Source organism: Macaca fascicularis, chromosome 1 (genome assembly GCF_037993035.2).
Source record: "Macaca fascicularis isolate 582-1 chromosome 1, T2T-MFA8v1.1".
NCBI classification, from domain to species: domain Eukaryota; kingdom Metazoa; phylum Chordata; class Mammalia; order Primates; family Cercopithecidae; genus Macaca; species Macaca fascicularis.
Genome location: NC_088375.1, coordinates 156,909,380 through 156,937,191, shown reverse-complemented (window position 1 = coordinate 156,937,191; position 27,812 = coordinate 156,909,380). Strand labels below are relative to the sequence as shown.

General features: G+C 39.3%; 1 protein-coding gene across 4 annotated transcripts in view; it reads right to left on the bottom strand.

Annotated features, from left to right (window-relative positions):
- Positions 1 to 4,715: 4,715 nt before the first annotated feature.
- The window catches only part of USP33 (ubiquitin specific peptidase 33), a 69,240-nt gene continuing 46,143 nt past the window's right edge, over positions 4,716 to 27,812 (bottom strand). For all 4 annotated transcript variants that reach the window (XM_005542967.4, XM_005542968.4, XM_005542969.5 and 1 more), the window contains exons 16-24: positions 27,328 to 27,373; positions 26,605 to 26,785; positions 24,466 to 24,592; positions 23,392 to 23,561; positions 22,006 to 22,087; positions 20,545 to 20,653; positions 9,472 to 9,574; positions 6,590 to 6,658; positions 4,716 to 6,201 (exon numbers count right to left, since the gene is read on the bottom strand). In XM_005542967.4, coding sequence (XP_005543024.1) covers positions 6,044 to 6,201; positions 6,590 to 6,658; positions 9,472 to 9,574; positions 20,545 to 20,653; positions 22,006 to 22,087; positions 23,392 to 23,561; positions 24,466 to 24,592; positions 26,605 to 26,785; positions 27,328 to 27,373 — 1,045 coding nt within the window. In that variant the 3' untranslated portion in view covers positions 4,716 to 6,043. The remainder of the gene's footprint in view (positions 6,202 to 6,589; positions 6,659 to 9,471; positions 9,575 to 20,544; positions 20,654 to 22,005; positions 22,088 to 23,391; positions 23,562 to 24,465; positions 24,593 to 26,604; positions 26,786 to 27,327; positions 27,374 to 27,812) is intronic.

Genomic DNA, 27,812 nt, shown 5'->3' with positions numbered 1-27,812 from the left:
AGGGCCCAACCTAGGATCACACATTGCATTTAGTAGTCATGTTCTCTTAATCTTCATCTAGCCTTTTTCTGTCTATCATAACACTAATTTTTTAGAATTCAGGCAAGCTGTGTTTATGAAGTATGCCTTTAAAAAAATTATCCTGGCTGGGCGCAGTGGTTCATGCCTGTAATCCCAGCACTTTGGGAGGCCAAGGTGGACAGATTGCCTGAGGTCAGGAGTTTGAGACCAGCCTCGCCAACATGGGGAAACCCCATCTCTACTAACACTAGAAGGAAAAAATTAGCTGGGCGTGGTGGCAGGCGACTGTAATCCCAGCTACTCGGGAGGCTGAGGCAGGAGAATCGCTTGAACCTGGGAGGTGGAGGTTGCAGTGAACTGAGATCGTGCCATTGCACTCCAACCTGGGCGACAAGAGCAAAACTTCATCTCAAAAAAAAAAAAAAAAAAATTATCCCAAGGGCTGGGCATGGTGGCTCACACCTGTAAGCCCAGCACTTTGGGAGACAGAGGCAGGTGGATCACTTGGAAGTCAGGAGTTTGAGATAAGCCTGACCAACAAGGTCAAACCCAGTCCCTACAAAAATACAAAAATTAGCTAGGTGGGGTGGCGTGCACCTATAGTCCCAGCTACTCAGGAGGCAGAGGCAGGAGAATCATTTGAACTGAGCCAAGATCACATCACTGCACTCCAGCCTGGACAACAGAGTGAGACTCTGCCTCCAAAAAAAAAAAAAGAAAAAAAAATTATCTTGAGTAAACAGACAACCCATAGAGTGGGACAAAATATTCACAAACTACGTATCTGACAAAGGACTAATATCCAGGATCTACAAGGAACTCAAACAAATCAGCATGAAAAAAAAAATCCCATCAATAAGTGGGCAAAGGACATAAAGAGACAATTCTCAAAAGAAGATATATAAACAGCTAACGAACATGAAAAAATGCTCAACATCATTAATTAGCAGGGAAATGCAAATTAAAACTGTAATGACATACCACCTTACTCCTGCAAGAATGGCCATAATTAAAAAGTCAAAAAACAATAGATGTTGGCATGGATGTGGCGAAAAGGGAACACTTTTACACTGCTGGTGGAAATGTAAACTAGTACAACTACTATGGAAAACAGTATGGAGAGTCCTTAAAGAACTAAAAGTAGAACTACCATTCGATCCAGCAATCCCACTACTGGGTATCTACCCAAAGGAAAAGAGGTCATATGAAAAAGACACATGCACATGCATGTTTATAGCAGCACAATTCACAGGTGCAAAGATATGGAACCAACCTAAGTACCTGTCAACCAACAAATGGATAAGGAAAACATGGTATATGGGCGCAGTGGCTCACACCTATAATCCCAGCACTTTGGGAGGCCGAGGCGGGTGGATCACCTGAGGTCAGGAGTTCGAGACCAGCCTGGCCAATATGGTGAAGCCCTGATTCTACTAAAAATACAGAAATTAGCTGGGTGTGGTGGCGGGCACCTGTAATCCCAGCTACTCAGGAGGCTGAAGTAGGAGAATTGTTCGAACCCAGGAGGTGGAGGTTGCAGTGAGCCAAGATTGCACCATTGCACCCCAGCCTGGGCAACAAGAGTGAAACTCTGTCTCAAGGAAAAAAAAAAAAAAAAGGGAAAATGTGGTATATATACACCATGGAATACTACTCAGCCATAAAAAGGAATGAAATAATGTCTTTTGCGGCAACTTGGATGGAACTGGTATTCTAAGTAACTCAGGAATGGAAAACCAAATGTCATATGTTCTCACAAGTGGAAGTTAAGCTATGAGGATGCGATGGCATAAGAGTGATATAATGGACTTTGGGAACTGGGATGTAAATTTGGGAGAGGCTGAGGCATAAAAGACTACATATTAGGTAAAATGTACACTGCTCGGGTGATTAGTGCACCAAATCTCAGAAATCACCACTAAAGAATTTATCCATGGTAACCAAAAACCACCTGTACCCTTAAAACTATTGAAATTTAAATATAAAAAGTTATCTTGCTTCTCTTCTTAGATCCAGATTAAATATTTTTGACAGGACTCTTACTTAACTAATGTTGCATCCTTAGAAATCACACATTTTGGGCCTAGCGTGTGGTGGCTCACACCTGTAATCCCAGCACTTTGGGAGGCTGAGGCGGGCGGATCACTTGAGGTCAGGAGTTTGATACCAGCCTAACCAATATGGTGAAACCCTGTCTCTACTAAAAATACAAAAATTTAGCCAGGCATGCTGGCATGTGCCTGTAGTCCCAGCTACTCAGGAGGCTGAGGCAGGAGAATCGCCTGAACCTGAGAGGCAGAGGTTGCAGTGAGCCGAGATCACACCACTGCACTCCAGCCTGTGCGACAGAGAGACTCCATCTCAAAAAAAAAAAAAAAAAAAAAAAAATTACACATTTTGAAAAGAATGATGAATTACACCACCGAGTGTCAATTATGTTGTATATATTATATATAACAATACACATAATTATCATAATCCTATGATTGAGTATGGCAGACATGAAGATTGCTGTTCAGACCCCTCTTCTAGAAAGCACTTGCTGTGCAGCTGAGAGGAAGAGGGGTGGGTGACAATCTCTGTTAGCTCCATCAGGGTCAAGCGGAGTTTATTCTCTTTTCCAGGTAGCCACTAGTCAGTGACAGAACAAGGCCTAGTGACAGTACAAGGGCCTAGTCATTTCTGTCCAATGCAGGGCTCCTCCAATGGGTAATCTTAGCTCCATATTGCCTTATGGGCCTGGCAGAGAATTTGTCAGGTCTGCATCATTCTGGTTACTCCTCCTGCTCAATCCTGTTTCTCTCATTTTCTTTCATCTGTGTTATTCGCCAACAAATTATATGCATGCATTAACACTATCTCAGTGTCTGCTTCCTGGAAAGCCCAAACTACAACATTCTCATTTAGCAAATGAAGAAAACTGGAAATCAGAGAACTTTAAATATTGTTCCAAATCATAGTTAATATAGCTACTAGGATTTGAATTTAAGTAATCACCTTCATATTATAAATCAAGACTCTTTTTTCTTTTTTTTTTTAGACAGAGTTTTGCTCTTGTTGCCCAGGCTGGAGTTCAGTGGCATGATCTCAGCTCACTGCAACCTCCACCTCACGGGTTCAAGCAATTCTCCTGCCTCAGCCTCCTGAGTAGCTGGGATTACAGGCACATGCCACCACACGCAGCTAATTTTGTATTTTTAGTAGAGATGGGGTTTCACCATGTTGGTCAGGCTGGTCTCGAACTCCTGACCTCAAGTGATCCACCCACGTTGGCCTCCCAAAGTGCTGGGATTACAGGGCATGAGCCACCATGCACAGCCTATAAATCAATAGACTCTTAACACATATAGGCTCTCACTAGCCTTTGATTGCAATTTGCCTAATTCTCAGCTTAAGTACTTCTAGGAAAATCATCCTTACAGAAACTATTTATTTCATCCCACATCTGTCAACACATTGATCAATCTTTAGCTCCGAGTCTATGGTATTGCTAGCCCTTTACTTAACATATTATGTATTTTGACAATTATAATGTAAAAAAAATTGGCTGGTCATGGTGGCTATATATATATATGAGCACTTTAGTAAAATGACTGAAACAATCTAAGTTTCAATAAATAACAATCATTAAAAACAAATCTTTTTTGATTAACCACTAAATACTAGGCATTACACTAAATTCTGGTGATTCACAAAAAATCAATAACATTCAGACCGTGACAAAGATCATAGAATCATATTTCACTATATATTTTTACAAACTTCAAGTAGATCTTAAATGGCTGCTTATTAAAATTCACTTCATTAAACATCAAAATTTTACTACACTGATGACCAGCCCGAGCAATAAAGTCTGACTTTGTCTCTACAAAAAATAAAACAAATTATCCAGGTGTGGTGGTGTACACCTGTGGTCTCAGGTACTCAGGAGGCTGAGGTGGCAGGATCGCTTGATCTCAAGAGATGGAGACTGCAGCGAGCTGTATTCAATGCTGGGCACTCCAGCCTGGGTGACAGAGCTCGAGAAACCTTGTCTAAAAAAATTAAAATAATAAATAAAAACTGACTTTACTACACTGAATGACTTGTTTGCATACTTCTGATTAAGAAATAAGAGGCTGGGTGCAGTGATTCACACCTATAACCCCAGTTCTTTGGGAGGCCGAGGTGGCTGGATCACATAAGCCCAGGAGTTTGAAACCAGCCTGGGCAAAATGGTGAAACCTCATCTCTACCAAAAAAAAAAGATAAAAATTAGCCAGTCTCATAACCCGGTCTCAAAATAAATAAAAATTTTAAAATAAACTGGCTGGGCACAGTGGTTCACATCTGTAATCCCAACACTTTGGGAAACCAAGGCAGGTGGATCACCTGAGGTCAGGAGTTCGAAACTAGTCAGGCCAACATGGCGAAACCCCATCTCTACTAAAAATACAAAAATTAGCTGGGCGTGGTGGCTCATGCCTGTAACCCCAGCTACTTGGGAGGCTGAGGCAGGAGAATCACTTGAACCCAGGAGGTGGAGGTTGCAGTGAGCCAAGACTGTGCCACTGCATTCCAGCCTGGGCAAGGGTGAGACTCTGTCTCAAAAGAATACATAAATCAAATAAAATAGAAACAGCAAGAAGGTATTAATATTAGCAAACTTTATACCTTTTACCTTTAACGTCTATCAAATAAATTCAACATTCAAGTTTTACATTTTAAAATCATTTTTATTGAGCTAATTTTAACAACATTGCTTTAGCTGGTGACAGCTGCCCCAAACCAAAACAAAGCCATCATGAATGCTATTCAACATCCTCAATGTAATCCAGTATGTTTTCGTACTTGGAATATAGTTAAACTTTTGACATTACATAATCAAGCAAACAGCAGTGCATACTATATTATTCAAAAAGACTTTATCTATTTCATTTTAAAAATCAAGCTACAAGTGGCCTCAGTTTTATCACCAATCGCAGTGACACATTCCACACTTCATGCTCTCAAAATAAAAAGTGCCCTAAAACTAACTCTAAGTTTTTTAGTTATTGACATTAATACTAACCAGAGTTACAGGAATTGAAGTTTAACATTGTACAATATAAGCGGCAATAAGTTACTGATATTTGCTGACAAATTCCACTCAAACTAAATACATCCTTGATACATTCAAAAAGACATTTTGTAAATTTTAATAAGCTAGTGTATATGTTGCAGTGCAAAAAAAGTGACACTCTAGTTTCCTGAGCTTTAGGAAATTAACAATTTTCTGACTACTACTTTCAACTTAAAATAGGCTCTTTATTATATGAAGCCATGACAAAACTACACAATTAAATTAGGCTTTTGGAGAACTGAAAGACTGGTCAGAGTTACGGTGATTTAGGGTAATGAAAAAGTTTTCAAAGTAAAAGTATTTACAACACTACAAAGGATACTGTGGATCTGCATGTAGTACAAAGATTAAAGATAATCTACTGATTTCACAATTGTCCCTCCTCTTTCAAAAATATTACACTGGGCCAGGCGCTGTAGCTTACACCTGTAATCCCAGCACTTTGGGAGGCCAAGGTGGATGGATCACCTGAGGTCAGGAGTTTGAGACCAGCCTGGCCAACATGGTGCAACCACATCTCTACTGAAATACAAAAATTAGCCGGGCGTGGTGGCAGGTGCCTATAATCCCAGCTACTCAAGAAGCTGAGGCAGGAGAATTGCTTGAACCCAAGAGGCGGAGGTTGCAGTGAGCAGAGGTCGCACCACCGCACTCCAGCCTGGGTGACAGAGGAAGACTCTGTCTCAAAGAAAAATTACACTGAAAGACTTTATGGTAAGTATTTAAAATTAAATATACCAACCTGTGGTATATTACACATTTTAATATATTCTTCCATAATGCCCACTAAGAAGAAATAAATGGGATAAATGATGAAAAAAAAAAAAAGAAAATAAACACGCTTTTAGGAATGTTTTCGCATGTGTACATGTCAGGGGACGTGAAAATGATTCCTCATGAGAACTCTCTACATCCTAAAAATTACAAAGACCGAGTTTCTACTTCAATTTTTTCTTCTGCTTGAAGTATATCTGGATCAACATGAACAACTGGAGGTCGCAGGATAACTTCAGGACCTCCACCATAAATAGACTGCAGAAAATTCCATGTTTCTTCAGAAATCTGGCCAGAATCTGCTCCTTAAAATTATGTAGAAGAAATAATGTTTACAAACCTACATTCATATTGCAAAAGCTTTCATAATGTACCCCCCAGCATGAATCTTCTAGGGATAATTGAGAACTTTTGGAACATGAATCCGCAGACTACCAGCCCATATTGTTATAAGCTGCAACATACGGTTTGTCTTAAAATGTCAGAGATGCATTTTCTTAGCTCTTACCAACAGCCTTAAGACTTTTCTTCAGATAAAAAAAATAGTGTCTGCTTTCCATTATTTGCCCCTAGTTAATGTATGGATTACATTCTTCAGCTGGCTAAAAGAGTACTATAGATGACTAATGATAACATATTTCTAACAGTGACAAATCACTCACAAGTAAAAGCTTAAATACGAGTCAAACTTACCTTGCCTAAGTATCACATTACCACATTTAGTGACTGCAATCTTAGTATTGTCAATAGGACCTGGAGGATCTAAAGGAAAAAATATCAAAATGTATTTTTCAAAGAAATGTAACAAAAATTGTGTAATTTTGTGCTTGACAAAATTGTGACCTGTAACTATATTATCAGATTGGTTATTTCTTAGCCAAATTATTAATTTTTTTTTCTTTTTTGAGATGGAGTCTCGCCCTGTCGTCCAGGTTGGAGTACAGTGGCACGACCTTAGCTCACTGCAAGCTCCACCTCAGGTTCAAGTGATTCTCCTGCCTCAGCCTCCTGAGTAGCTGGGATTACAGGCACACGCCATCACGCCCAGCTAATTTTTGCTTTGTTTTTTTTAGTAGAAATGGGGTTCACCATGTTGGTCAGGCTGGTCTCGAACTCCTGACCTAATGATCCGCCTGCCTCAGCCTCCCAAAGTGCTGGGATTACAGGCATGAGCCACCGCGCCTGGCCTATGGTTAATTCTTAATGTCTTCTCCTGAGCTTCTTCGTTTTTAGTTCTTAGTTCCCCCAAAACAGAACCAGGAAAGAAGATAAGAGAGGCTTGTTCACAACCATCACGGTCTAACAGAAATTATTTTTTAACTCTCCGTTTGGGGATTACAAGTCAAAATGTACCACTAATGCTAAAAAATAGCAATTCCTTTGTAACTTTAAAGAAATTATACAATTAATGTACTTCAGATTATCAAAGTAACATTAAAAACAATAAAAGCATTATAAAGGAAAGTGTTTAAATACATTCTTTTTAAAATTTAAGGCAAAAGTGAACCACATGGTCATCATCAAAAGCTGTAAAAGAAACTTAAACAAATTTACAATAAAAAAAAAACCATTAAAAAGTGGGCAAAGACCATGAACACTTCTCAAAAGACGACGCTGAGGCAGGACAATCGCCTGAACCCAGGAGGAGGTTGCAGTGAGCTGAGATCTCACCAACTCCACTACAGCCTGAGCGACAAAGTGAGCCTCTACCTCAAAAAAAAAAAAAAGAGTCAAGAAACAAGAGATGCTGGCAAGGCTGTGGAGAAATAGGAACACTTTTACACTGTTAGTGGGAATGTAAATTAGTTCAACCATTGTGGAAGACAGTGTGGCGATTCCTCAAAGACCTAGAACCAGAAATACCATTTGACCCAGCAATCCCATTACTGGGTATATATCCAAAATAATGTAATTCATTCTGTTATAAAGATACATGCACACATATGTTCATGGCAGCACTATTCACAACAGCAAAGACAGAGAATCAACCCAAATGATCATCTATGATAGACTGGATAAAGAAAATGTGGTAAATATATACCATGGAATACCATGCAGCCATAAAAAGGAAAGAAATTATGTCCTATGCAGGCACATGGATGGAACTGGAAGCCCTTATCCTCAGCAAACTAATGCAGAAACAGAAAACCAAACACTGCATGTTCTCACTAGTAAGTAGGAGCTGAACAATGAGAACACAAGGACACAGGGAGGAGAACACACACTGGGGCCTGTTGGTGGGGGGCTGGGGTATGAGGGGTGGGAGAGCAACAGGAAAAACAGCTAATGCATGCTGGGCTTGATACCTAGGTAATGGGTTGATAGGTGCAGCGAATCGCCATGGCACATGTTTACCTATGTAACAAACGTGCACATCCTGCACATGTATGCTGGAACTTACAAAATAAAAATACAATTTTTTTAAAAGTGTAGAAAAGTCAGATAAGGTGGTGTGCACCTATAGTCCCAGCTACTCAGGAGGCTGAAGCAAGGGGATCGCTGGAGCCCAGGAGTTTGAGGCCAGCCTGGGCAATATAGAGAGAACTCAGTAATTCAGCACTTTGGGAGGCCAAGGTGGGTGCATTCCTTGAGCACAGGACTTCCTGGGCAATACTGTGAGACCATATCTCTACAATTAATTTTTTAAAATAATTTTTAAATTAGCCAAGTGTGGTAGTACATGCCTGTGGTCCCAACTACTCAGGAGATGGAGGTAGGAGGATCGCATGGGCTGAGAGGTCAGGGCTGCAGTGAGCCGTGATCATGCTGCTGTACTTCAACCTGGGCAACAGAGGTAAGACCTTGTCTCTATTAATTAAAAATTTTAAAAAGTAAATACATAAATACAAAAAAGCTTTAACCGGGCATATTGTTGCAGCCTTTTTCACATATCAGAATGTCTTTTTTTTGTTTGTTTGTTTAAAGACAAAGTCTTGCTCTGTTGGCCAGGCTGGAATACAGTGGCATGATCTCAGTTCACTGCAGCCTCCGCCTTGCGAATTCAAGCAATTCTCCTGCCTCAGCCTCCTGAGTAGCTGGGATTACAGGTGCCTGCCACCACACCTGGCTAATTTTTGTATTTTTAGTAGAGACAGGGCTTCACTATGTTGGTCAGGCTTGTCTTGAACTCCTGACCTCAGGTGATCCACCCACCTCGGCCTCCCAAAGTGCTGAGATTACAGGCGTGAGCCACCACGCCCGGCACATATCAGAGCATCTTATTTTCAAATTATTAAATATTGTTATACAATTTTACTTTAAAAGTCCACTGTATTGAATAAACTGTAACTTAAGCAACCTCTTATTCCTTATAAGGATTTCCAAAATTTTTTCAATATTAAGATCACAGATTTACTTTGTTCAGTTCTCTTATTCCTGCTATAATTCATAAAATGAGTTTAACAAAATTTAAAACCAACAGAATATAAACTACAACGTGAAGATCCCTGAGGACAGGATTTTTTTCTCTTCTGTTCAATAGTGTAATCCCAAGTGCACATAGATATTCAAGAAATATTTGTCAAACAAAACAACAAATAATTTACCAAAAAAATTTTTTTCAGTCAACCACTTACCTCCATCTTTACCCTTCACAAAACTTTCCCATTCTCTAAACCACTGCATACTGATGCAATAAAAAGTAGCTGGAGAGTCCTCTTCTTGGAACGCTCTATTAAGCTAGATGGGGGAAAAAAAAACAATCACCTAGTATCTAAAACTTGCTTTATGGCAAAACAATACAATCATTCCACTTCAGTGTTTGATAACTCAGCACTTTGGGAGGCTGAGGCAGGAGGAGTCTTTGAACCCAGGAGTTCAAAACCAGCCTGGGCAACATCGTGAGAACATCCCTACAAAAAAAAAAAAATTATTTTTTATTTTTATTTATTTATTTTTGAGATAAGAGTTTTGCTGTTGTTGCCCAGGCTGGAGTGCAATGGCACGATCTGGGTTCACTGCAACCTCCGCCTCCCAAATTCAAGCGATTCTCCAGCCTCAGCCTCCCGGGTAGCTGGGATTACAGGTGCCTGCCACCACACCTGGCTAATTTTTGTATTTTTAGTAGAGATGAGGTTTTCACCACGTTGGCCAGGCTGGTCTTGAACTCCTGGCCTCAAGTGATCCACCTGCCTCGGGCTCCCAAAGTGCTGGGACTATAGACGTGAACCACTGCACTCAGCCTATACAAAAAAAAATTTTTTTAATTAGCTGTGTGAGGTGATTCGTGCCTGTAGTCCCAGCTATTCGGGAAGCTGAGGTAGGAGGATCACTTGAGCTCAGAAGGTTGAGACTACAGTGAGCCATGATTGTGCCACTATACTCCAGGCTGGGTGACAGAATAAGACCCTGTCTCAAAAAAAAAAAAAAAAAAAAAAAAAAGTGGTACAGTAAGAGGTACCCTAACTTAGTACTAGGATATGTGGTAGCATATATGAATAAACAATTCTAGGTTCTGTCTCAAAATTTAACAAGTAAACATAAAAGGGGCATAAAGATTGGGTAAATGAAGATGGTCAAGACAAAGTCTTCAAAACAATAAATACTGCACATATTTATTAAAAATCTAATGCATAGGCCGGGCGTGGTGGCTCAAGCCTGTAATCCCAGCACTTTGGGAGGCCGAGACGGGCGGATCACGAGGTCAGGAGATCAAGACCATCTTGGCTAACCCGGTGAAACCCCGTCTCTACTAAAAAATACAAAAAACTAGCTGGACGAGGTGGCAGGCGCCTGTACTCCCAGTTGCTTGTAAGGCTGAGGCAGGAGAATGGCGTGAACCCAGGAGGCGGAGCTTGCAGTGAGCCAAGATCTAGCCACTGCACTCCAGCCTGGGCGACAGAGCGAGACTCCGCCTCAAAAAAAAAAAAAAAAAAAATCTAATGCATAAACTTTATTTATGTACACATATTATATCCACAGTCTATACTTTGTTTACTTAAGATACTGGTAGACAACTTGCTATTACCTGCCATGCTGCAATGAATGATCTTCTACATGTCATTTCACAAGCAATATACATAAATGTATAGGTAAATTCTAAAAAGCGGTGGGACAGTCCCTAAAAACCAATTCCCTCTTCCGGCCCTCGACCTAAGGAATGGGTATGTGACTCAAACTATACACAACTCTACCAGAAATAAAAATCTTCAGAGAAGTGACCTAATGGTTAGAATGGAATCACTCCGATGTCAATTCAGGTAGATACTCAGGGCTACCTTAGTTCTCAAACTTTTGGAGGTATGGTTTTTCAATTTTTATTCTTAGTAAATTTCTTTTTTGCCAGGTTAGCCAGTTAAAAAAAACCCAAGCGACAGAAAAACTGATACAGAAAGAGAAGCACAAGCAAAAGAGGCTTGGGAAAATTAAGGGTATTTGGAATTAATCTAATTGTAGCAGTGTATAAGACTCCTAAAAATATCTCATGATGGGCAATTAAATCCATGGAACACACTACCTGTGGACAAAGACAACCAAGTTCAGATTATATAATTCCTCTAATCAAATTAATCAACCCCCTGTGATTGTCCACAGATTTCCTTATAAAAATAGCCCAGAAGTACCTCCATGATCTCACCCCATAATCTGACCTCATCTTCTTTCTTCCTCATTTTTCACTGGTGGTCATACTGGCCACTTTGTTATTCCCAGAATCAAACAAATACACCCCTGCCTCACAAGGCTTTTGCAGTAACCCTTCTTTTTGCAGCTATCTGAATGACTATCTCCCTTACCTCCTTTAAGTCTTTGCTTAAATGTCATCTTCTCAATGAGTCCTATTTTGACCATCCTGTTTAAAACTCCAACCTGGGCTGGGCGCGGTGGCTCACGCCTGTAATCCCAGCGTCACAGATCACTTACGGATCACTTGAGGTGGGGAGTTCGAGACCAGTCTGGCCAACATGGTGAAACCTCATCTCTACTAATAATACAAAAATTAGCCAGGCGTGGTGGTGGGTGCCTGTAATCCCAGCTACTCAGGAGGCTGAGGCAGGAGAATTGCTTGAACCCAAGAGGAGGAGGGTGCAGTGGGCCGAGATCACGCCACTGTACTGCAGCCTGGACAAAAAAGCAATACTCCATCTCAAAAATAAAATAAAATCAAAATAAAATATAAAACTCCAACCTGACTCCTCCCCCTCACCATTATAATCTTGGTGCCTCTGATTCTATTCATTGTTTCCCCTTTCCATTGTACCCAACACCTTTTAATATAATATATAACATATTTATCAAATATAAGCTCTGGCATGGCACAGTGGCTCACCTGAGACCAGAAAATTCAAGACCAGCCTGGGCAACATGGTAAACCCCACCTCTACTAAAAATACAAAAAAAAAATTAGCTGGGGGTGGTGGCACATGCCTATAGTCCCAGCTATTCATCAGCAGGCTGATGTGGAGGATCTCTTGAGCATGGGAGATCAAGGCTGCAGAAAGCTGTGATCATGCCACCACACTCCAGCCCGGGCAAAAGAGCAACACCTTGTCTCAAAAAAAAAAAAAAAAAGTGTGTGTGTGTGTGTATGTGTGTGTATATATATGTACGTGTGTGTATGTATGTATATGTAAGCTCTCTGAGGGCAAAGATCTTTCTGGGACACAAAGTAGCTAGCTGCTTCAGTGGAACAATGAAATGTAAAATGCTGTGGCAGTCTCTGATGGTTAACAAAGAAATCAAGGCATATTTGTCTCAAGGCATGGAATTAAAGTTGGGGCTTTCTGTGGTGAGAAACTTATCCCTAGAGAACTGAGATTTCTAAAATGTAATGTCAGACTGAATCTGCCAGATGCTGAATTATAACAACCATTACATTCATACCACTACCATGTTTAAACACTTTCAGGACTTACTTTATCTTTGGTATTAAGTTACTTCCTATGTGTTTAGGTAGAAGCTTTTTAAAATTTAGTTAAGCACAGTTACCTCATTAATTTAAGGATGTGTTTCTCTCTAGTTTTGAGAAATTTATCTAAATGGTTACTCTAAATGTAGTTCTCACCCTGTTCTCTTTTAAAAAATACATAATAGAAAAATATTGGATCCTATAGCTATTCAACATGTCAAAACTTTTCTTCTTTCCGTCTGCTTATCTTTTTGTGCTTTACCTTGGGAGAAATCTTTCCGCTACATCTTCCAGCATACTAATTTGCTCTCCAATAGTATTTATTTTGCCATTCAATCAACCCATGTACTGAGGTTTTGTTTTGTTATTTAGGATACAATTTCCTGATGTACCTCCCTGAATATCAATCATACTTCACACGTCTACATTCACTGCTCTACCTAGGCAGATACCTTTATGCTTGCTGCCTGGTACAGTGCAACAGGTAGAATGCTAGGGTCATCACGGTATCTGCCACTTCCAAGATTAAAGCCCATATAGTCATTTCCTATGGCACTTGCTTGCTTCTTTGATCTGATCCTATCTGCTTTTTCAGTTTTTCAGAAACTTCACCTAGCTTCCAATCCACCAAGGGCACTTATTTTTATATTCCAGTGTTATTTTTGTCCACACATGTGCTTTGTTTAAAAAAAAAAGGGGGGGGGCCCTGAATAAAACAAACAAAAAATAAACCCTAATATTACAGAATAATAATCATAGGTTTGCACTTTTTCTTTTTCTTTTTCTTTTTTTTTTTTTGGAGACATAATCTCATTCTGTCATCCAGGCTGGAATACAGTGGTGTGATCTCAACTCACTGCAATCTCTACCTTCCCGGTTCAAGCAATTCTCCTGCCTCAGTCTCCCTAGTAGGTGGGATTACAGGCGCCCGCCACCACACCTGGCTAATTTTTGTATTTTTAGTAGAGATGGGGTTTCACCATGTTGGCCAGGCTGGTCTTGAACTCCTGACCTCAAGTCATCCGCCTGCTTCAGCCTCCCAAGGTGCTGGGATTACAGGCGTGAGCCACTGAGCCCGGTCAATTTTATTTATTTTTAAAGATAGGGTCTTGCTCTGTTGCCCAGGCTAGAGTACAGGGTCATGGTCAGAGCTCCCTGTAATCTCCAACTCCTAGGCTCAAGCAATCCTCCCTCCTTAGCCTCCCAAAGTGCAAGAAAGGCATAAGCCACCTTGCCCAGTCCCAGATTTGCTTTAAAAAAAAAAAAAAAATTTTGTTAAGGTATAATCCTCCCACTCTTCGTGTGGACTTCAAAGGTTTTCTGTAAATTTACAGTTGTGCAACTGTCACCACAATCCAGCTTAGAGCCCTCCAACACCCACAAAAGCTGTCCTGCACCAGTTTGCAATCAGTTCCCCTTCTCTTGGTCCTTGAAATTGCTAATCATTTGTCTCTACACTTTTTCCCTTTTTAGAAATTTCATATAAATGAATTAGACATTATATAGTCTGTTGTATGTCTGTCTTACACTTGGCATAATGTTTCTAATATTTGTCCATGTTGCTGCATGGATCAGTATGCCATGACCTTTTTACTGCTGAGTAGCATTTTATTATACAACTATAACACATTTTGTTTATCCATTTGTCAGATGATAGACATTTCAATTGTTTCTAGTTTTGGGCAATTATGAACAATACTGCCATAAACATTTGTTTACATGTTTTATGTTAATATAAATTTTCATTTCTCTGGAATGAATACCTAAGAGTGGGATTGCTGGGTCATGTACTAGGAGTTCAACCTACAAGAAATTACCAAACTGTTTATCATTTGGCACACAGCATTTTGCATCCTCATCGATATTCATAGGAATTCCCTAATGACTGAGACTGTGTACTTTTTAGGTGCTTATCAGCGCTATCTTCTTAAGGGTAATTTCTATTCAAATCTTTTGCCTATTTTCCAATTGGAATATTTGTTTACTTATTGAGTTGTATGTTCTTTATATAGTCTGGATACAAGTCCTTTGATGACACATGATTTTTAAACACCTATAACTTACACTGGATTTAGGTCTACCTTCCTAACTCAGTGTTTTACCAAGTACCACTATTCTTGGACTTAGTGAATGACTCATTCATAACCATAATATCCTACACTGGCTCTGACCTTGGAATTCATTTTACACAAAAGAAATGAAGAAATAGGCTTACTTTCATAAAATTCACTGATGTTACCATGTGCTATCATTTGCAAAAGATGTTGGGCCTACTGGACTTAGTTTTTTTGTGCGGGTGGCAACACTTTGTGAGTTTGGTACTACCTTACACGATGACGTATATGCTCCAAATTAGATACCAATATATGGTGGTTTTTCCCATAACCAGAATACATAAACCTAGGAATCAGGTAAAGGAAATAAGAGAGCTCATCTACTACTACCTACTGACATATTCACAAAAGTTTTGCTTCCCACACTCACAACTTCGGCCTCTACTAAATGTGGAAGATTTGTATCCCGAGGGAACACAACAACAATTTGACTGGACTGAAAGTTGAGACAGCCCCCTGGCCATTTTGAGTTTCTCATGTCACTGAATCAGCAAGCAAAGAGGAGGTTACAGCACTGGCTGCAATGACTGATCCCAGTTATAAAGGGTAAATTAAATGAATACTACATTACTACATAATAGGAACAGAGGATTATGTTGGGAAACCAGATTATACCCACTGTATTAGTTTCAGAGGAATGCTATAACAAAGTGCCACAAATTTGGAAAATGAAAAGGTATTCAGTCTCTCTGTTTTGGAGACCAGAAATCCAAAATCCCAGTGTCAGCAGAACCATTCTCCCTGTAGAGGCTCTAGAGGAAGACTCATTCCTTGCCTATCATGCTTCTAAAGCTTCTACCTTGCAGCTGTATCATTCCAACCTCTGCCTCCATCTTCATGATTTTCACCTCTTCTCTGTGTATCTCTCTGCTGTGTATCTCTGTGAAAGGTCACTTACTGGATTTAGGGCCCATTCAGACAACTGAGGATGATCTCATCTCAAAAAACCTTACATATGCAAATACCCCTTTTTCAAGTAAGGTCACATTCACCAATAAGGTTAATTTACAGAGATTAGAGTATGGAAATAACTTTTTGGGAACCACCATTCAACCCACTATAGGCACCATTTAGTATTTCCATACTCAGAGAAATCTAATACAGACAAGACTACTAAGGGTTCAAACCCTTCAGAAATGAAGGTCTTGGGTTATTTTATGAGGTAAACACATTTACAACCAGCCAAGGTATTGGCTGAAAACAGAGGAAATAAGGAAATAGTAGTGATTAGCTATAGATACATATTTCTTCCTTGCTCCATGTACATATTTATAAATATTTACCAGATGTTGAAATAACTACCAATTTATTTTTTTCATTTGACTACTATCATAAGGTATATTGGTGGTTAACATTATAGTTCATTCTTTTTTTTTTTTTTTTTTTCTGAGACAGAGTCTCGCTCTGTCGCCCGGGCTGGAGTGCAGTGGCCGGATCTCAGCTCACTGCAAGCTCCGCCTCCCGGGTTCATGCCATTCTCCTGCCTCAGCCTCCCGAGTAGCTGGGACTACAGGTGCCGCCACCTCGCCTGGCTAGTTTTTTTTTTTTTGTATTTTTAGTACAGACAGGGTTTCACCGTGTTAGCCAGGATGGTCTCGATCTCCTGACCTCATGATCCGCCTGTCTCGGCCTCCCAAAGTGCTGGGATTACAGGCTTGAGCCACCGCGCCCGGCCTATAGTTCATTCTTTAGATCACAGAGTATAACAGGGAAAAGCGTGACTATACTGTCTGAACTAAAAGATTTATGAATATCATTTAGAAATAGGTATAGTGACTGATGGGACTTTGGGTCTCCTAAACACGGGGAAAGGGCAAATGAAACACATACTGGTGCAGGAGCCTAGTTGTATTACGTCAGGCAGAAGCATGATATTGTTGCCACTGTTGTTTGGTTGTATAAGTGCATATGGGTGCTGGGTTGACAAAGGGGTAGGCTGTGCTGTATTATCTGTTAATGAACATCATTTTCATTTATTCATATACTCCCTTCTGTGAAGACAAGCCTACATTTTACAGGATCCATTGCCAGTAGTATGCCAGACTATATATAACCATGATATATGAAATATATGAAAGGTATAAGAGAAAGAAAAACGATTTCCCCCTCTGGTGGCAGCTTTGGGCAGTCTTGAGGCATCCACAGATAGCATAAGTAGGGTTTTGCCACCACTTCTAAGCATCTTCCAAAGAATCCAATCTCACTTAGTATTGTACACAGCTAACATCTTTAACAGCAGCATCCTGTGTCTTCTGGGCATCCTCTTGAATAATTCACTTGGGTCCTGATAGTAGCAGTAGCTTCTCACGTTTCTGAGCATTGTCATAGGCAGACAGCTGAAATCGTTTCCAAGGGCTTTATGCAGTTTTGAATTTTTTTTAACTCTGAAGCAATCTGAAACTTACAGGAAAACTCCAAGTATACAAAGAAATTTTCTTTACCTAGTTTGATTTCAGAATAAGTTGAACAGATGTTCCTTTCTTCCAAATAGTTTGTTGTTTTATAAAATGTCCCTCAGTTTGAGTTTGTGACTTTCCTCATTTGAGATTCAGGTTATCCACCTGTGTATCAAAGAAGTGGTGCCATGTTCTTCTAATTGTACACTATTCTGGCACATAATTTTGATTTGTTTCATTTCTTTTTTTCTTTCTTTTAAGATACAAAGTCTCGCTACATTGTCCAGGCTAGTCTTAAACTCCTGGGCTCAAGTGATCCTCTTGCCTCTGCCTCCTGAATAACTGGAACTTACAGGGATACACCAGCATACCCAACTAATTGATTTGTTTCATTTTTAATGATGCTCATTTTATCTTCATCGAGATAGTGTCAGGATTCTCTGCTGAAACTTAGTCTTTTCCCTTTGTAATTAATAAGTGTTTAATGAGGGAGTTAAGTTGAAATGATGTAAACATTCCATTCCTCATCCTTTCCATTTATTCATTTATTTATTTATACCAATATGGATGCAATATCTCCTATTTTATTTAATGAGGTTGTATATTACTATAATTTATTTTGAGGCTAGGCACAGTAGTTTATGCTTGTAATCCCAGAGCTTTCGGAGGCAGAGGCAGGAAAATTGCTTGAGGCCAGAATTAGAGACCAGCCTGGGCAAGACAGAAAGACACTGTCTCTACAAAAAAAATTTTTCTTTAATTAGCCACACATGGTGGTGTGCATCTGTAGTCCTAGCTACTCGGGATGCTGAGGCAGGAGGATGCCTTGAGCCTAGGAGTTCAATGTTACAGTGAACTATGACCAGCCACTGCACTCCAGTCTGGTGACAGAATAAGACCCTGTCTTTTAAAATAAAATTCAGAAATATATAAATATAGATACATAGATATGTATAGATATCTATCTATATGTATAGATATATATCTACATCTATATACATATCTATATATCTATAGGTATGTATCTATATTTTATATACATTTGAATTGAACATATTCTCTCTCTATATATATAGAACATATTCTCTCTATATATAAAGTTACATATAGATCTATCCAGATATAGACCTATCTAGATAGACCTGTATCTGTTTATTAAGGTCAGTGACTTTATCAGTTTATTGCTTAACCTGCTCTATCTATATTTCATATACAGATCTAGATACAGATCTATCTAGATAGACCTAGAGAGCTAGGTATGATCAATCCTACTGGAGTAATCAATAGATTGGAGTAATCAATCTATATATATAGATAGCTATATAAATATATAGAGATATATATATATCTGAGAGCCAGGTATGATCAATCCTACTGGAGTAATCATTGATCCAAGGCACTTTCAGTGAGAGTTAAGAAATATTAAGTTTGTATACATGCATACTCACACACATACACACACACACACACATGTACACGTCCATATTTACTCAGTTATTATCACGAGTTCACAAAGATACCCATAACTCCAATCCAGTAACAATACAAGGTACAGTTTAGTTTTCTCCTTTTCCATATTTGAAACTTCCTCATCTGACAATGGGAAACTTGGCACTCATTACACTTATGACTTGATCATTTTCCCATATGGAACCAATCGCTCACTGCCACTACCACCACTATGCTATATCCTTGTAGCCACCAATGTCAGGCCAATATGGGCATTCCTTCTCATTCTGCCTGGGCTCTAACACTCTTGATTGGGCTCATGCCACTCACTATACAGAAGTTATCTTTACCCTGTGTGGTTATAAAACACCATCCTTGGCCACTGCTTTCCTCCCACCCACAATGTGGTAACCCTATCCCACTTCTAGATTTCCTGAAAGTCAGCAGTGGTCTTCTTGGCCTCAACTGCCCAGTCCTTTCGATAGTAATGTAACGCTCTCATTCCCTATATTCTGATTCTATTCAAAATACTTAGAATAGCTTCTATTAATCAAACCCTGACAGACACAGTCATTCGCCATTATTTAAGCATTGATAGAAAAAACTATTTTTAATATTCAACTAAAGTTTGCTTCCTTAGATTCAAGAAGTAAATGAAGCCCATGTAAAATAAATAAATCTATACCTATATCTTTTTTTATGTAAAATTTACTTTACTTTAGGCAAGGACACAAAAAAAGCCCTGAATCAATGAGGAAAAGCAGGTGTGCGTGTATGTCTACACATGTGCAGGAAAGGAATAATATGAAACATACTGGACATCTTATTTTGATCTGCTTAATATCTTCTCCCCTGCTTTTACTAAAAGAATTTTTTTTCTTGCAATATTACTCCTCCCCATAATAGTGTCTCAGTAGATTTATCAATGAACATGTCTCTCAAGTGATCCAGTTTTTCAAGTGTCTTAAATAGTTGGAGCTATGTTACTGACAGCAGCACTGCAGAAACTTCTTGCTACCTCGATAATTGCAAGGGTACTAGTCCTTGCCCATAAAACCTGGTTGTTCGTGCTTTTGATTTTATGACCACACTTTCTGTTGCTTACAATTAAGGGACACCTCATAATATGCTCAGTTTGTGAAAAATGGGTATATTTATAAGCTCAGGAGTCTCTCAAAAAAACAAAACAATAATATATCTCACAAAAGAATGAAAGTAGTACATGCAGTCTGGATAGACTACAGACAATACTAACTTAAGAAAACCTGTAATTTTCCATTTCAATAAGATTTCTGCCAGTGCCAATACATTAAAAAAAAAAAAAAGTATTGTCAATCCATAAAAACAAAAACCCACAAAGGGGTCAAGCGCAGTGACTCATGCCTATAATCCCAACACTTCGTGGGGCCAATACAGTGGATCACATGAGGTCAGGAGTTCGAGACCAGCATGGCCAACACGGCAAAACCCTGTCTCTACTAAAAATACAAAAATTAGCCAGGCGTGGTGGGGCACGCCAGTTGGGTTGGGAAGCTGAGGCAGAAGAATCGCTTGAACCTAGGAGACAGAGGTTGCTGTGAGCCGAGATTGCACCACTGCACTCCAGCCTGGGCGACAGAGCAAGATTTTGTCCCATACATACACACACAAAAAAAACACAGAGGGAGAACATAACTCAACAGAACTGTAGTGAACTGCCTGAGGTCATTCACCATTATGCACCTAGAACACTTGAAATCTATTACAACTCTTTCATCCAATCATTTTATTAATATCATATAGCTCTGATAATTGTCAGGTCTTCATCTTTATCCTAGATCAATTTAAAAAGCATCACTTTTTTACCCGGATAAAAATTTCCAGCTCAGTTTTTCTTCTTTTTTCAATTTTCTCCGCCTCAATTTGGCAAGTGTGACAAATGTACAGATGGTTAACAGCTGGTCCTCCACCATACCTAAAGCATGAAAAATTTAAGAATTAAAATTATGGCAATCTTAAGAAAGCTTATGTTCTAGGAAGTTTGTTTCTAACGTTTAAGTCAGTGGCCAAATACCCAGTAAAAATAAATTCTCTTAATAAAATTTTCAAAGTAATGTAAAAACCAAAAACTATATGAGGACTTGTTATTATGTTAAGTTCAGTGACTTCATCAGTTTATTGCTTAACTTGCTTTATCTATATTTCAACTTTCCCTTACTTCTGCTCCAAAATGTTAGAGTCAATAACAAAGTAAAAGAAGTGATTTCAAAAATTATCATACAACACATAAATGTTAAATTACACATCACAGTTATAGTCAAGTTTTCATCAAATGAAGGCCTCCCCTGGCCTCTCAATTAAGAAGTACTGAATGTATGAATTATTTTCAATATTTAATTAAAGAAAACATAATTAGTAAGAAATTAGTGGCGCAAAATGTTTTAAAATAAAGGTCGGAAGTTGCAAGATCAACCTGGCCAACATGGTGAAACCCCGTATCTACTAAAAATATAAAAATTAGCCAGGCGTGGAGACGTGCGCCTGTAATCCCACGTACTTAGGAGGCTGAGGCACAAGAATCACTTGAAACTGGGAGGCAGAGGTTGCAGTGAGCCGAGATCACACCACTGCACTCCAGACTGGGTGACAGAGTGAGACTCCATCTTAAAATTTTTAAATTTACATTGTTAAGGCCAGGCCCAGTGGTGCATGCCCGTAATCCCAGTATTTTGGGAGGCCGAGGTGGCCATATGGCTTGAGCCCAGGAGTTCAAGACCAGCCCGGGCACATGGCGAAACCCCATCTCTACAAAAAAAAAAAAAACCCCAAAATTAGCCAGACACGGTGATGCATGCCTGTGATCCCAGTTACTCGGCCGGCTGAAGCGAGAGGACCACTTGAGCCTAGGAGGTAGAGGCTGCAGTGAGCCGAGATCATGCCACTCCACTCCAGCCTGGGTAACAGAGCAAGACCTTGTCTCAAAAAAAAGAAAAAAAAAATTTACAATTTAAGAGTAAGATACTCAACTGTGGGAGTATATACATATGTAAAATTTTAGTGTGGGGATATGCAAAATATTTTAAAGAAAGTACTTAAATTACCACAGCATACCTTTGCAGACAGATAATTAGAACAAAAAAATTAAAATTAATTATCTAGACTATGCCACAGTAGCTACAAAGTCTTCCTACTCACACTTTATAATGAATAAGTGAAGGAAAAAGAATAAACATACAGCACAAGGAGCATCTGTGAAATAATCCAATCCCCTTTTAACCAGTTTAACTGACTTTCACAACACTGTATGGTCTGATTTAAAAAACAAACCTGCTATATAGGTTATCCCAAATGTTCTGAGGCAGCATCAAAACCAGGTCTTCAATATAACCAGCTTTTCTTGGAGGAACACCTAAAAAAAAAAAATTTAAACATATTTGTCTCATGCTTTTAATTATATTCCTTTCAAAGATTAAACTCATTTTTTTAACAATAACTAAATGACTGATCAATCCTCATTGTTTTTTTAAGTGGCAGGGTCTTGTTCTGTCACCCAGTCTAGAGAGTACAGTGGCATGATCATGGCTCACAGCAGCCTCAAAATTTCTGGGCTCAAGGGATCCTCCCACACCCGCCTCCTGAGTAGCTGGGACTAGAGGCATGCTTCAACACACCCAGCTAACTTTTTTATTTTTTTGTAGAAACAGGCTCTCATTATGTTGCCTAGGCTGGTCTCGAAATCACGAACTCAAATGATCCTCCTGCTTTGGCCTCCCAAAGTGCTGGGATTAGAGGCATGAGCCATTGTGTCTGGCCATTTTTGAGTCAAGGTCTCACTCTGTCACCCAGGCTGGAGTGCAGCAGCATGACCATGGCTCACTGCAACCTCAAACTCTAGGGCTCAAGGAGTCCTCCTGCCTCAGCCTCCTGAGACACTGGCATTACAGGTGTGAGCCACTGCACCCAGCTCAATCATTGTTCTTACATTCTCTCTCCCAAGAAAGGTAATTATAAAGCATTTTTGGTGATTGTGTTTTCTCAAGATGAACATACACCGTAAAATTTCTATGTCCAATACAGGTATCCCTATCCCTTTTGGTTTCACTACAAACATAATTACCATGAATATCCCATCTTCAACCCTGAAGTTTAATCAGCATCATACAAAGGTCCTATTTATTGTAGTAACAAACATTAACACAGTCAATCTCACAAGGGCCAAAGTTACATTTAATTATGAGGCTTTTTTTTCTTAAATCCCAGATACATTTCCATACTTGGGAAAAAAAACCAGCTATTCATTTAGACAATGGGGTTAAGAACCACCAATAGAGCTAGCAGATAAAATCACCAGCACAGGAATGCCTCAAGTAGGAAAAATGATGTATAATGGAGGAGCTCACTGTAATGTAAACAGCTGTTTTATGTATCTGACTCTACTATGAAATTAGAGCTTTCACAGAAGAAAAAGGATCTTTAGTGTCCTTAGGCACTAGCAAAAAGTTTAGAAAGCATGTACTCAGTAAATATATGTTCAATAAAGAAGCTAGAGATTATCTATAATTAAAAAGGACAGGTGAATTTCTCAAACCATTAAGTTTGAAAGCAGGTGGGGAAATAGGAAATAAGTGTGTGAGGAAAATTCTTGGCTCTCCTAATTTGCAAATTATTTTACAGCAAACTTCTACCACTGCTTTGCATTACAGGATTTCTTACCTCCATGAATACAAAGAAAGTCATTATTTGAAATAGGGCCAGGTTCGGCAAAGGTCTTAAATTTATTTAGCCACTGTCGAGAAATATAAAACTGAAGGAGGCTTGGTTCCATTATGTTCAACAAATTTGATATCCTTCTCCTCTCTTTTTGTGCCTCTTCACTGCTCTTCCTATTAACAACAATGATTAAATTCAATATGCATTTTACTACATTACTAGTAGATGGATTTTTCTTCCTATTAGATTCAGCACACATATTAACACTATTAGGTCTTGGGAATTTCAAGAGAAATATACTTTGTATTATCCACCAAATACATTATATACCCATAGGGATGACACTGTATCCTATCTACGGGTATCCACATAACTACTGGAACACAGTAAGCATTCAAATGTTTGTTAATAAGATCAAGCTAAATAATTAATCTGCTTCTGTTTCAGGAGCTAGCACCTTCTTTTATAAGATGCTAAAAAATACCAAATATTTTTATAGTAATACTTCCATTATTAGCTACTTTAGGAGAAAATTTGGTACTTAATTCAGACCATCAATGCCTAATTTTTAAATTACAACTTTTTTTTTTTTTTTTTGAGACGGAGTCTCACTGTGTCGCCCAGGCTGGAGTGCAGTGACCAGATCTCAGCTCACTGCAAGCTCCGCCTCCCGGGTTTACGCCATTCTCCTGCCTCAGCCTCCTGAGTAGCTGGGATTACAGGCGACTGCCACCATGCCTGGCTAAGTTTTGTATTTTCAGTAGAGACAGGGTTTCACCATCTTGGCCAGGCTGGTCTTGAACTCCTGACCTTGTGATCCACCCACCTCGGCCTCCCAAAGTGCTGTGATTACAGGCGTGAGCCACCACGCCCAGCCCTAAAATTAATCTTTCTAAAACAAAATAAATCCCTTTGCTCTTCAAGTAAATGATTTAGCATTTTCTGAACAAAGAATCATTCTACATATACAGCCTTTTACTGTATTTTACTGTAATGAAATAGGAGGAAAACAATTTCTAATCACTGATAAGCCCAAACTGTGAGATGTTCTTTCACATCTATAGCTATTTCCATTACCTATAGAAAAGAACATAAGCTTCTGCATTTTGTACAGTAGATTCTGAAACTTCAGTGACACTCTGATCATCAAATTCATACCAGAGATTATTTAGATTGTTTCGGCAGTAGGCTATATAGTGTCCACCTGAATTTGAGGGAAAAGAAATCATTACAGTAATACAAAAACAACACAAGAAAGGAAGATAAACATTTTATATTTCCAGTGCCTAGCACAGTAGCTGGAATATAGGAAGAACTATGCTTGTATTTTTTTTTCAATTTGCATGCTTGCCACCATTCCTTCATCACTTGATGACAGAACATGTAATTTTTTTTTAATTTTTTTATTTTTTTTTATTTTTTAAGAGACAGTCTTGCTCTGTTCCCCAAGCTGGAGTGCAGTGAAGGGATCACAGGTCACTGCAGCCTCAAATTTCTGGGCTCAAGCCATCCTCTTGCCTCAGCCTCCTGAGTAATTGGAACCACAGGTGCACATCCCCACAACCAGCGAATTTATTTTTATTTTTTTAGAGATGGGGTGTTGCCATGTTGTCCAGGCTGTTCTCAAACTCCTAGTCTCAAGTGATCCTTCTGCTCAGCCTACAAAGGTGCTGGGATTATAGACATGAGTCACTAACACCTGCCAGGGTCTGTCCCGCAGACCCTGACCCAGTGACAGATGAATAAAGTACACTGACACAGATATTCTGCTTTGCCAGTCCAGCTGAGCATCCGGGCCACTTACAGACTTCAAGAAGAGTGCTGTAAGCAGTTGCAACCAAAGCCTCAACCAGCCAGTGAGACTCGCATTTGTTCAGTACAGATTAACTGACAAAGCCTTGAGTCAGCACTACTAGAGGGTAAATGACATTGCAAACATTCCAAGTGGAAAGCAATTAAGCACCCAGTAAAGCAAAGGTTAGTCTTAGGACCACATGGGTAAACAAGCTAGTTAGATAAACTCCCCATATTCCTTTGTTTCTACTCTAATTTATTTAACTAAGGGGACAAGGCTGCCTTCAGCCAAGTACTATACGTAAAAACTCCCAGCCCTCCAGAAGGGTTTGTGTATATTTTCTATAACTACAATTTTTCCCACCAGCCTGACTGAACCCCCACAAACACCTAGTTATTAGAAAACATTATCTTTTTTTTTTTTTTGAGACAGAGCTTCACTCTTGTTGCCCAGGCTGGAGTGCAATGGTGCAATCTCAGCTCATTGCAACCTCTACCTTCGGGGTTCAAGCTATTCTCCTACCTCAGCCTCCCGACTAGCTGAGATTACAGGCACCCACCACCATGCCCAGCTAATTTTTTGTATTTTTAGTAGAGACAGAGTTTCATCATGTTGACCAGGCTGGTCACGAACTCCTGACCTCAGATGATCCACCTGCCTCGGCCTCTCAAAGTGCGGGATTATAGGTGTGAGCCACCACACCCAGTTAGAACACATAATCTTAAAAAAACCCAGTAAAAAATCATGTTAGGGCCAGGCGTGGTGGCTCACACCTGTAATCCCAGCACTTTGGGAGGCCGAGGCAGGGGATCATGAGGTCAAGAAATCGAGACCATCCTGGCTAACACGGTGAAACCCTGTCTCCACTAAAAATACAAAAAATTAGCCGCGTGTGGTAGCAGGCGCCTGTAGTCCCAGCTACTTGGGAGTCTGAAGCAGGAGAATGGTGTGAACACGGGAGGTGGAGGTTGCAGTGAGCCAAGTATGTGCCACTGCACTCCAGCCTGGCAACAGAGCAAGACTCTGTCTCAAAAAAAAAAAAAACAAAACAAATCATGTTAATGCCTTATTATTTAACTGTATACAATTTTCAATATTGGAAACATCATAGTAAAAATATTTAATTTCATAAAATTGACATGTTTTTAACAATTAGCAGTAACATCTGTTTTTAATGTTTTTTTCTTTTAGATATTCAGATATTATTTAAAAGATCAATTAGGATGTTTAACTTTTTTTTTTTTTTTTGTAGAGATGGGGTTTCACTATGTTGCCCAGGCTGGTCTGAAACTCCTGGCTTTAAGTGATTCTCTCACCTCCGTCTCCCAAAAGGCTGGTATTACAGGTATGAGCCACCATCCCTAGGCTTATTTTAATTTTTTTTTTTAATCTAGGAACATCTGTTAAACCTATATACTTACTACTTGCAGTTCCATGATGGCAAATGACTGACAGAAGATCATAAGTCACAATTTGAGCTGGACTATCCTTAGCAAGAAATGGCTGAAGATCCAAGCCTTCCAGTGGAAATGAAACATGGGTACTGATTTTGGTGGAAAACATTAGTTCATGTCTGAATCTTTTAAGGTGGATGCATAAAATCTAAAAGAATAAAATTCAAAACTAATTTGTCAATACAGAAAACAAAAAGCATTATAATAGGTAAAACTTAGTAATACTTTTATTCAACAAGCAAGAAACTGAGGTGTTCAATCAAAATACAATTATAAAGTTATTTACATTTTTATTTAGTTTTAAATGCTAAAGGAGTCTATTCAATATATACTGAAGTGTCAAGGTTAAGTATTAATCTGCAATTATAACCTGCTTCCAGAGATGTTAAAAATATGGAAATGGTGAAACAAGGTACTTTCTAAGTTCACTGCTATTTGTTTTTCTAATTTTACACTTTAGACCTGGCAAGATCCTGCGAGTATGATTACACTTTGTTCAACATAGCACACTGTTAAAGGACACTTACGGTATTTAACTTAATATTTTAAAAATGAATAATCTTAAAAAGGCACGCACAGCAACCATTCAATTCTTTAACCAAGCAAAGAGAATTTATTACTACATTTTGTTACATTAATACTCTATGTTCCTACCACATAATACAAGTTGAGCTAAAATAATGTCCATACCTCAGGAAACTTTTGTACTTTACAAAACTTTACTCCATTTCTCAACCTAAGGGGAGAAAAGAGAAAATCAATTAGTCTACAAAAAAACTTAGTATATTTAAATTTGCAGCAAAAATCTTTTAGAAAATGCAGAGATCCAGCCAGGCCAACATGGTGAAATCCCGTCTCTACTAAAAATACAAAATTAGCCAGGCATGGTGGCACATGCCTGCAGTCCCAGATACTCGGGAGGCGGAGGTAGGAGAATCACTTGAACCCAGGAGGCGAAGTTTGCAGAGAGCTGAGATCGCACCATTGTACTCCAGCCTGGGCTGGAGTGAGACCCTGTCTGAAAAAAAAAAAAAAACAGAACAAGAAAAGAAAGAAACGGAAGGGGAAGGGGAAGGGAAAGGGGAAGGAGAAGGGGAAGGGGAAGGCAAGGCAAGGCAAGGCAAGGCAAGGCAAGGCAAGGCAAGGCAAGGCAAGGCAGAGACAAAAGATATCAG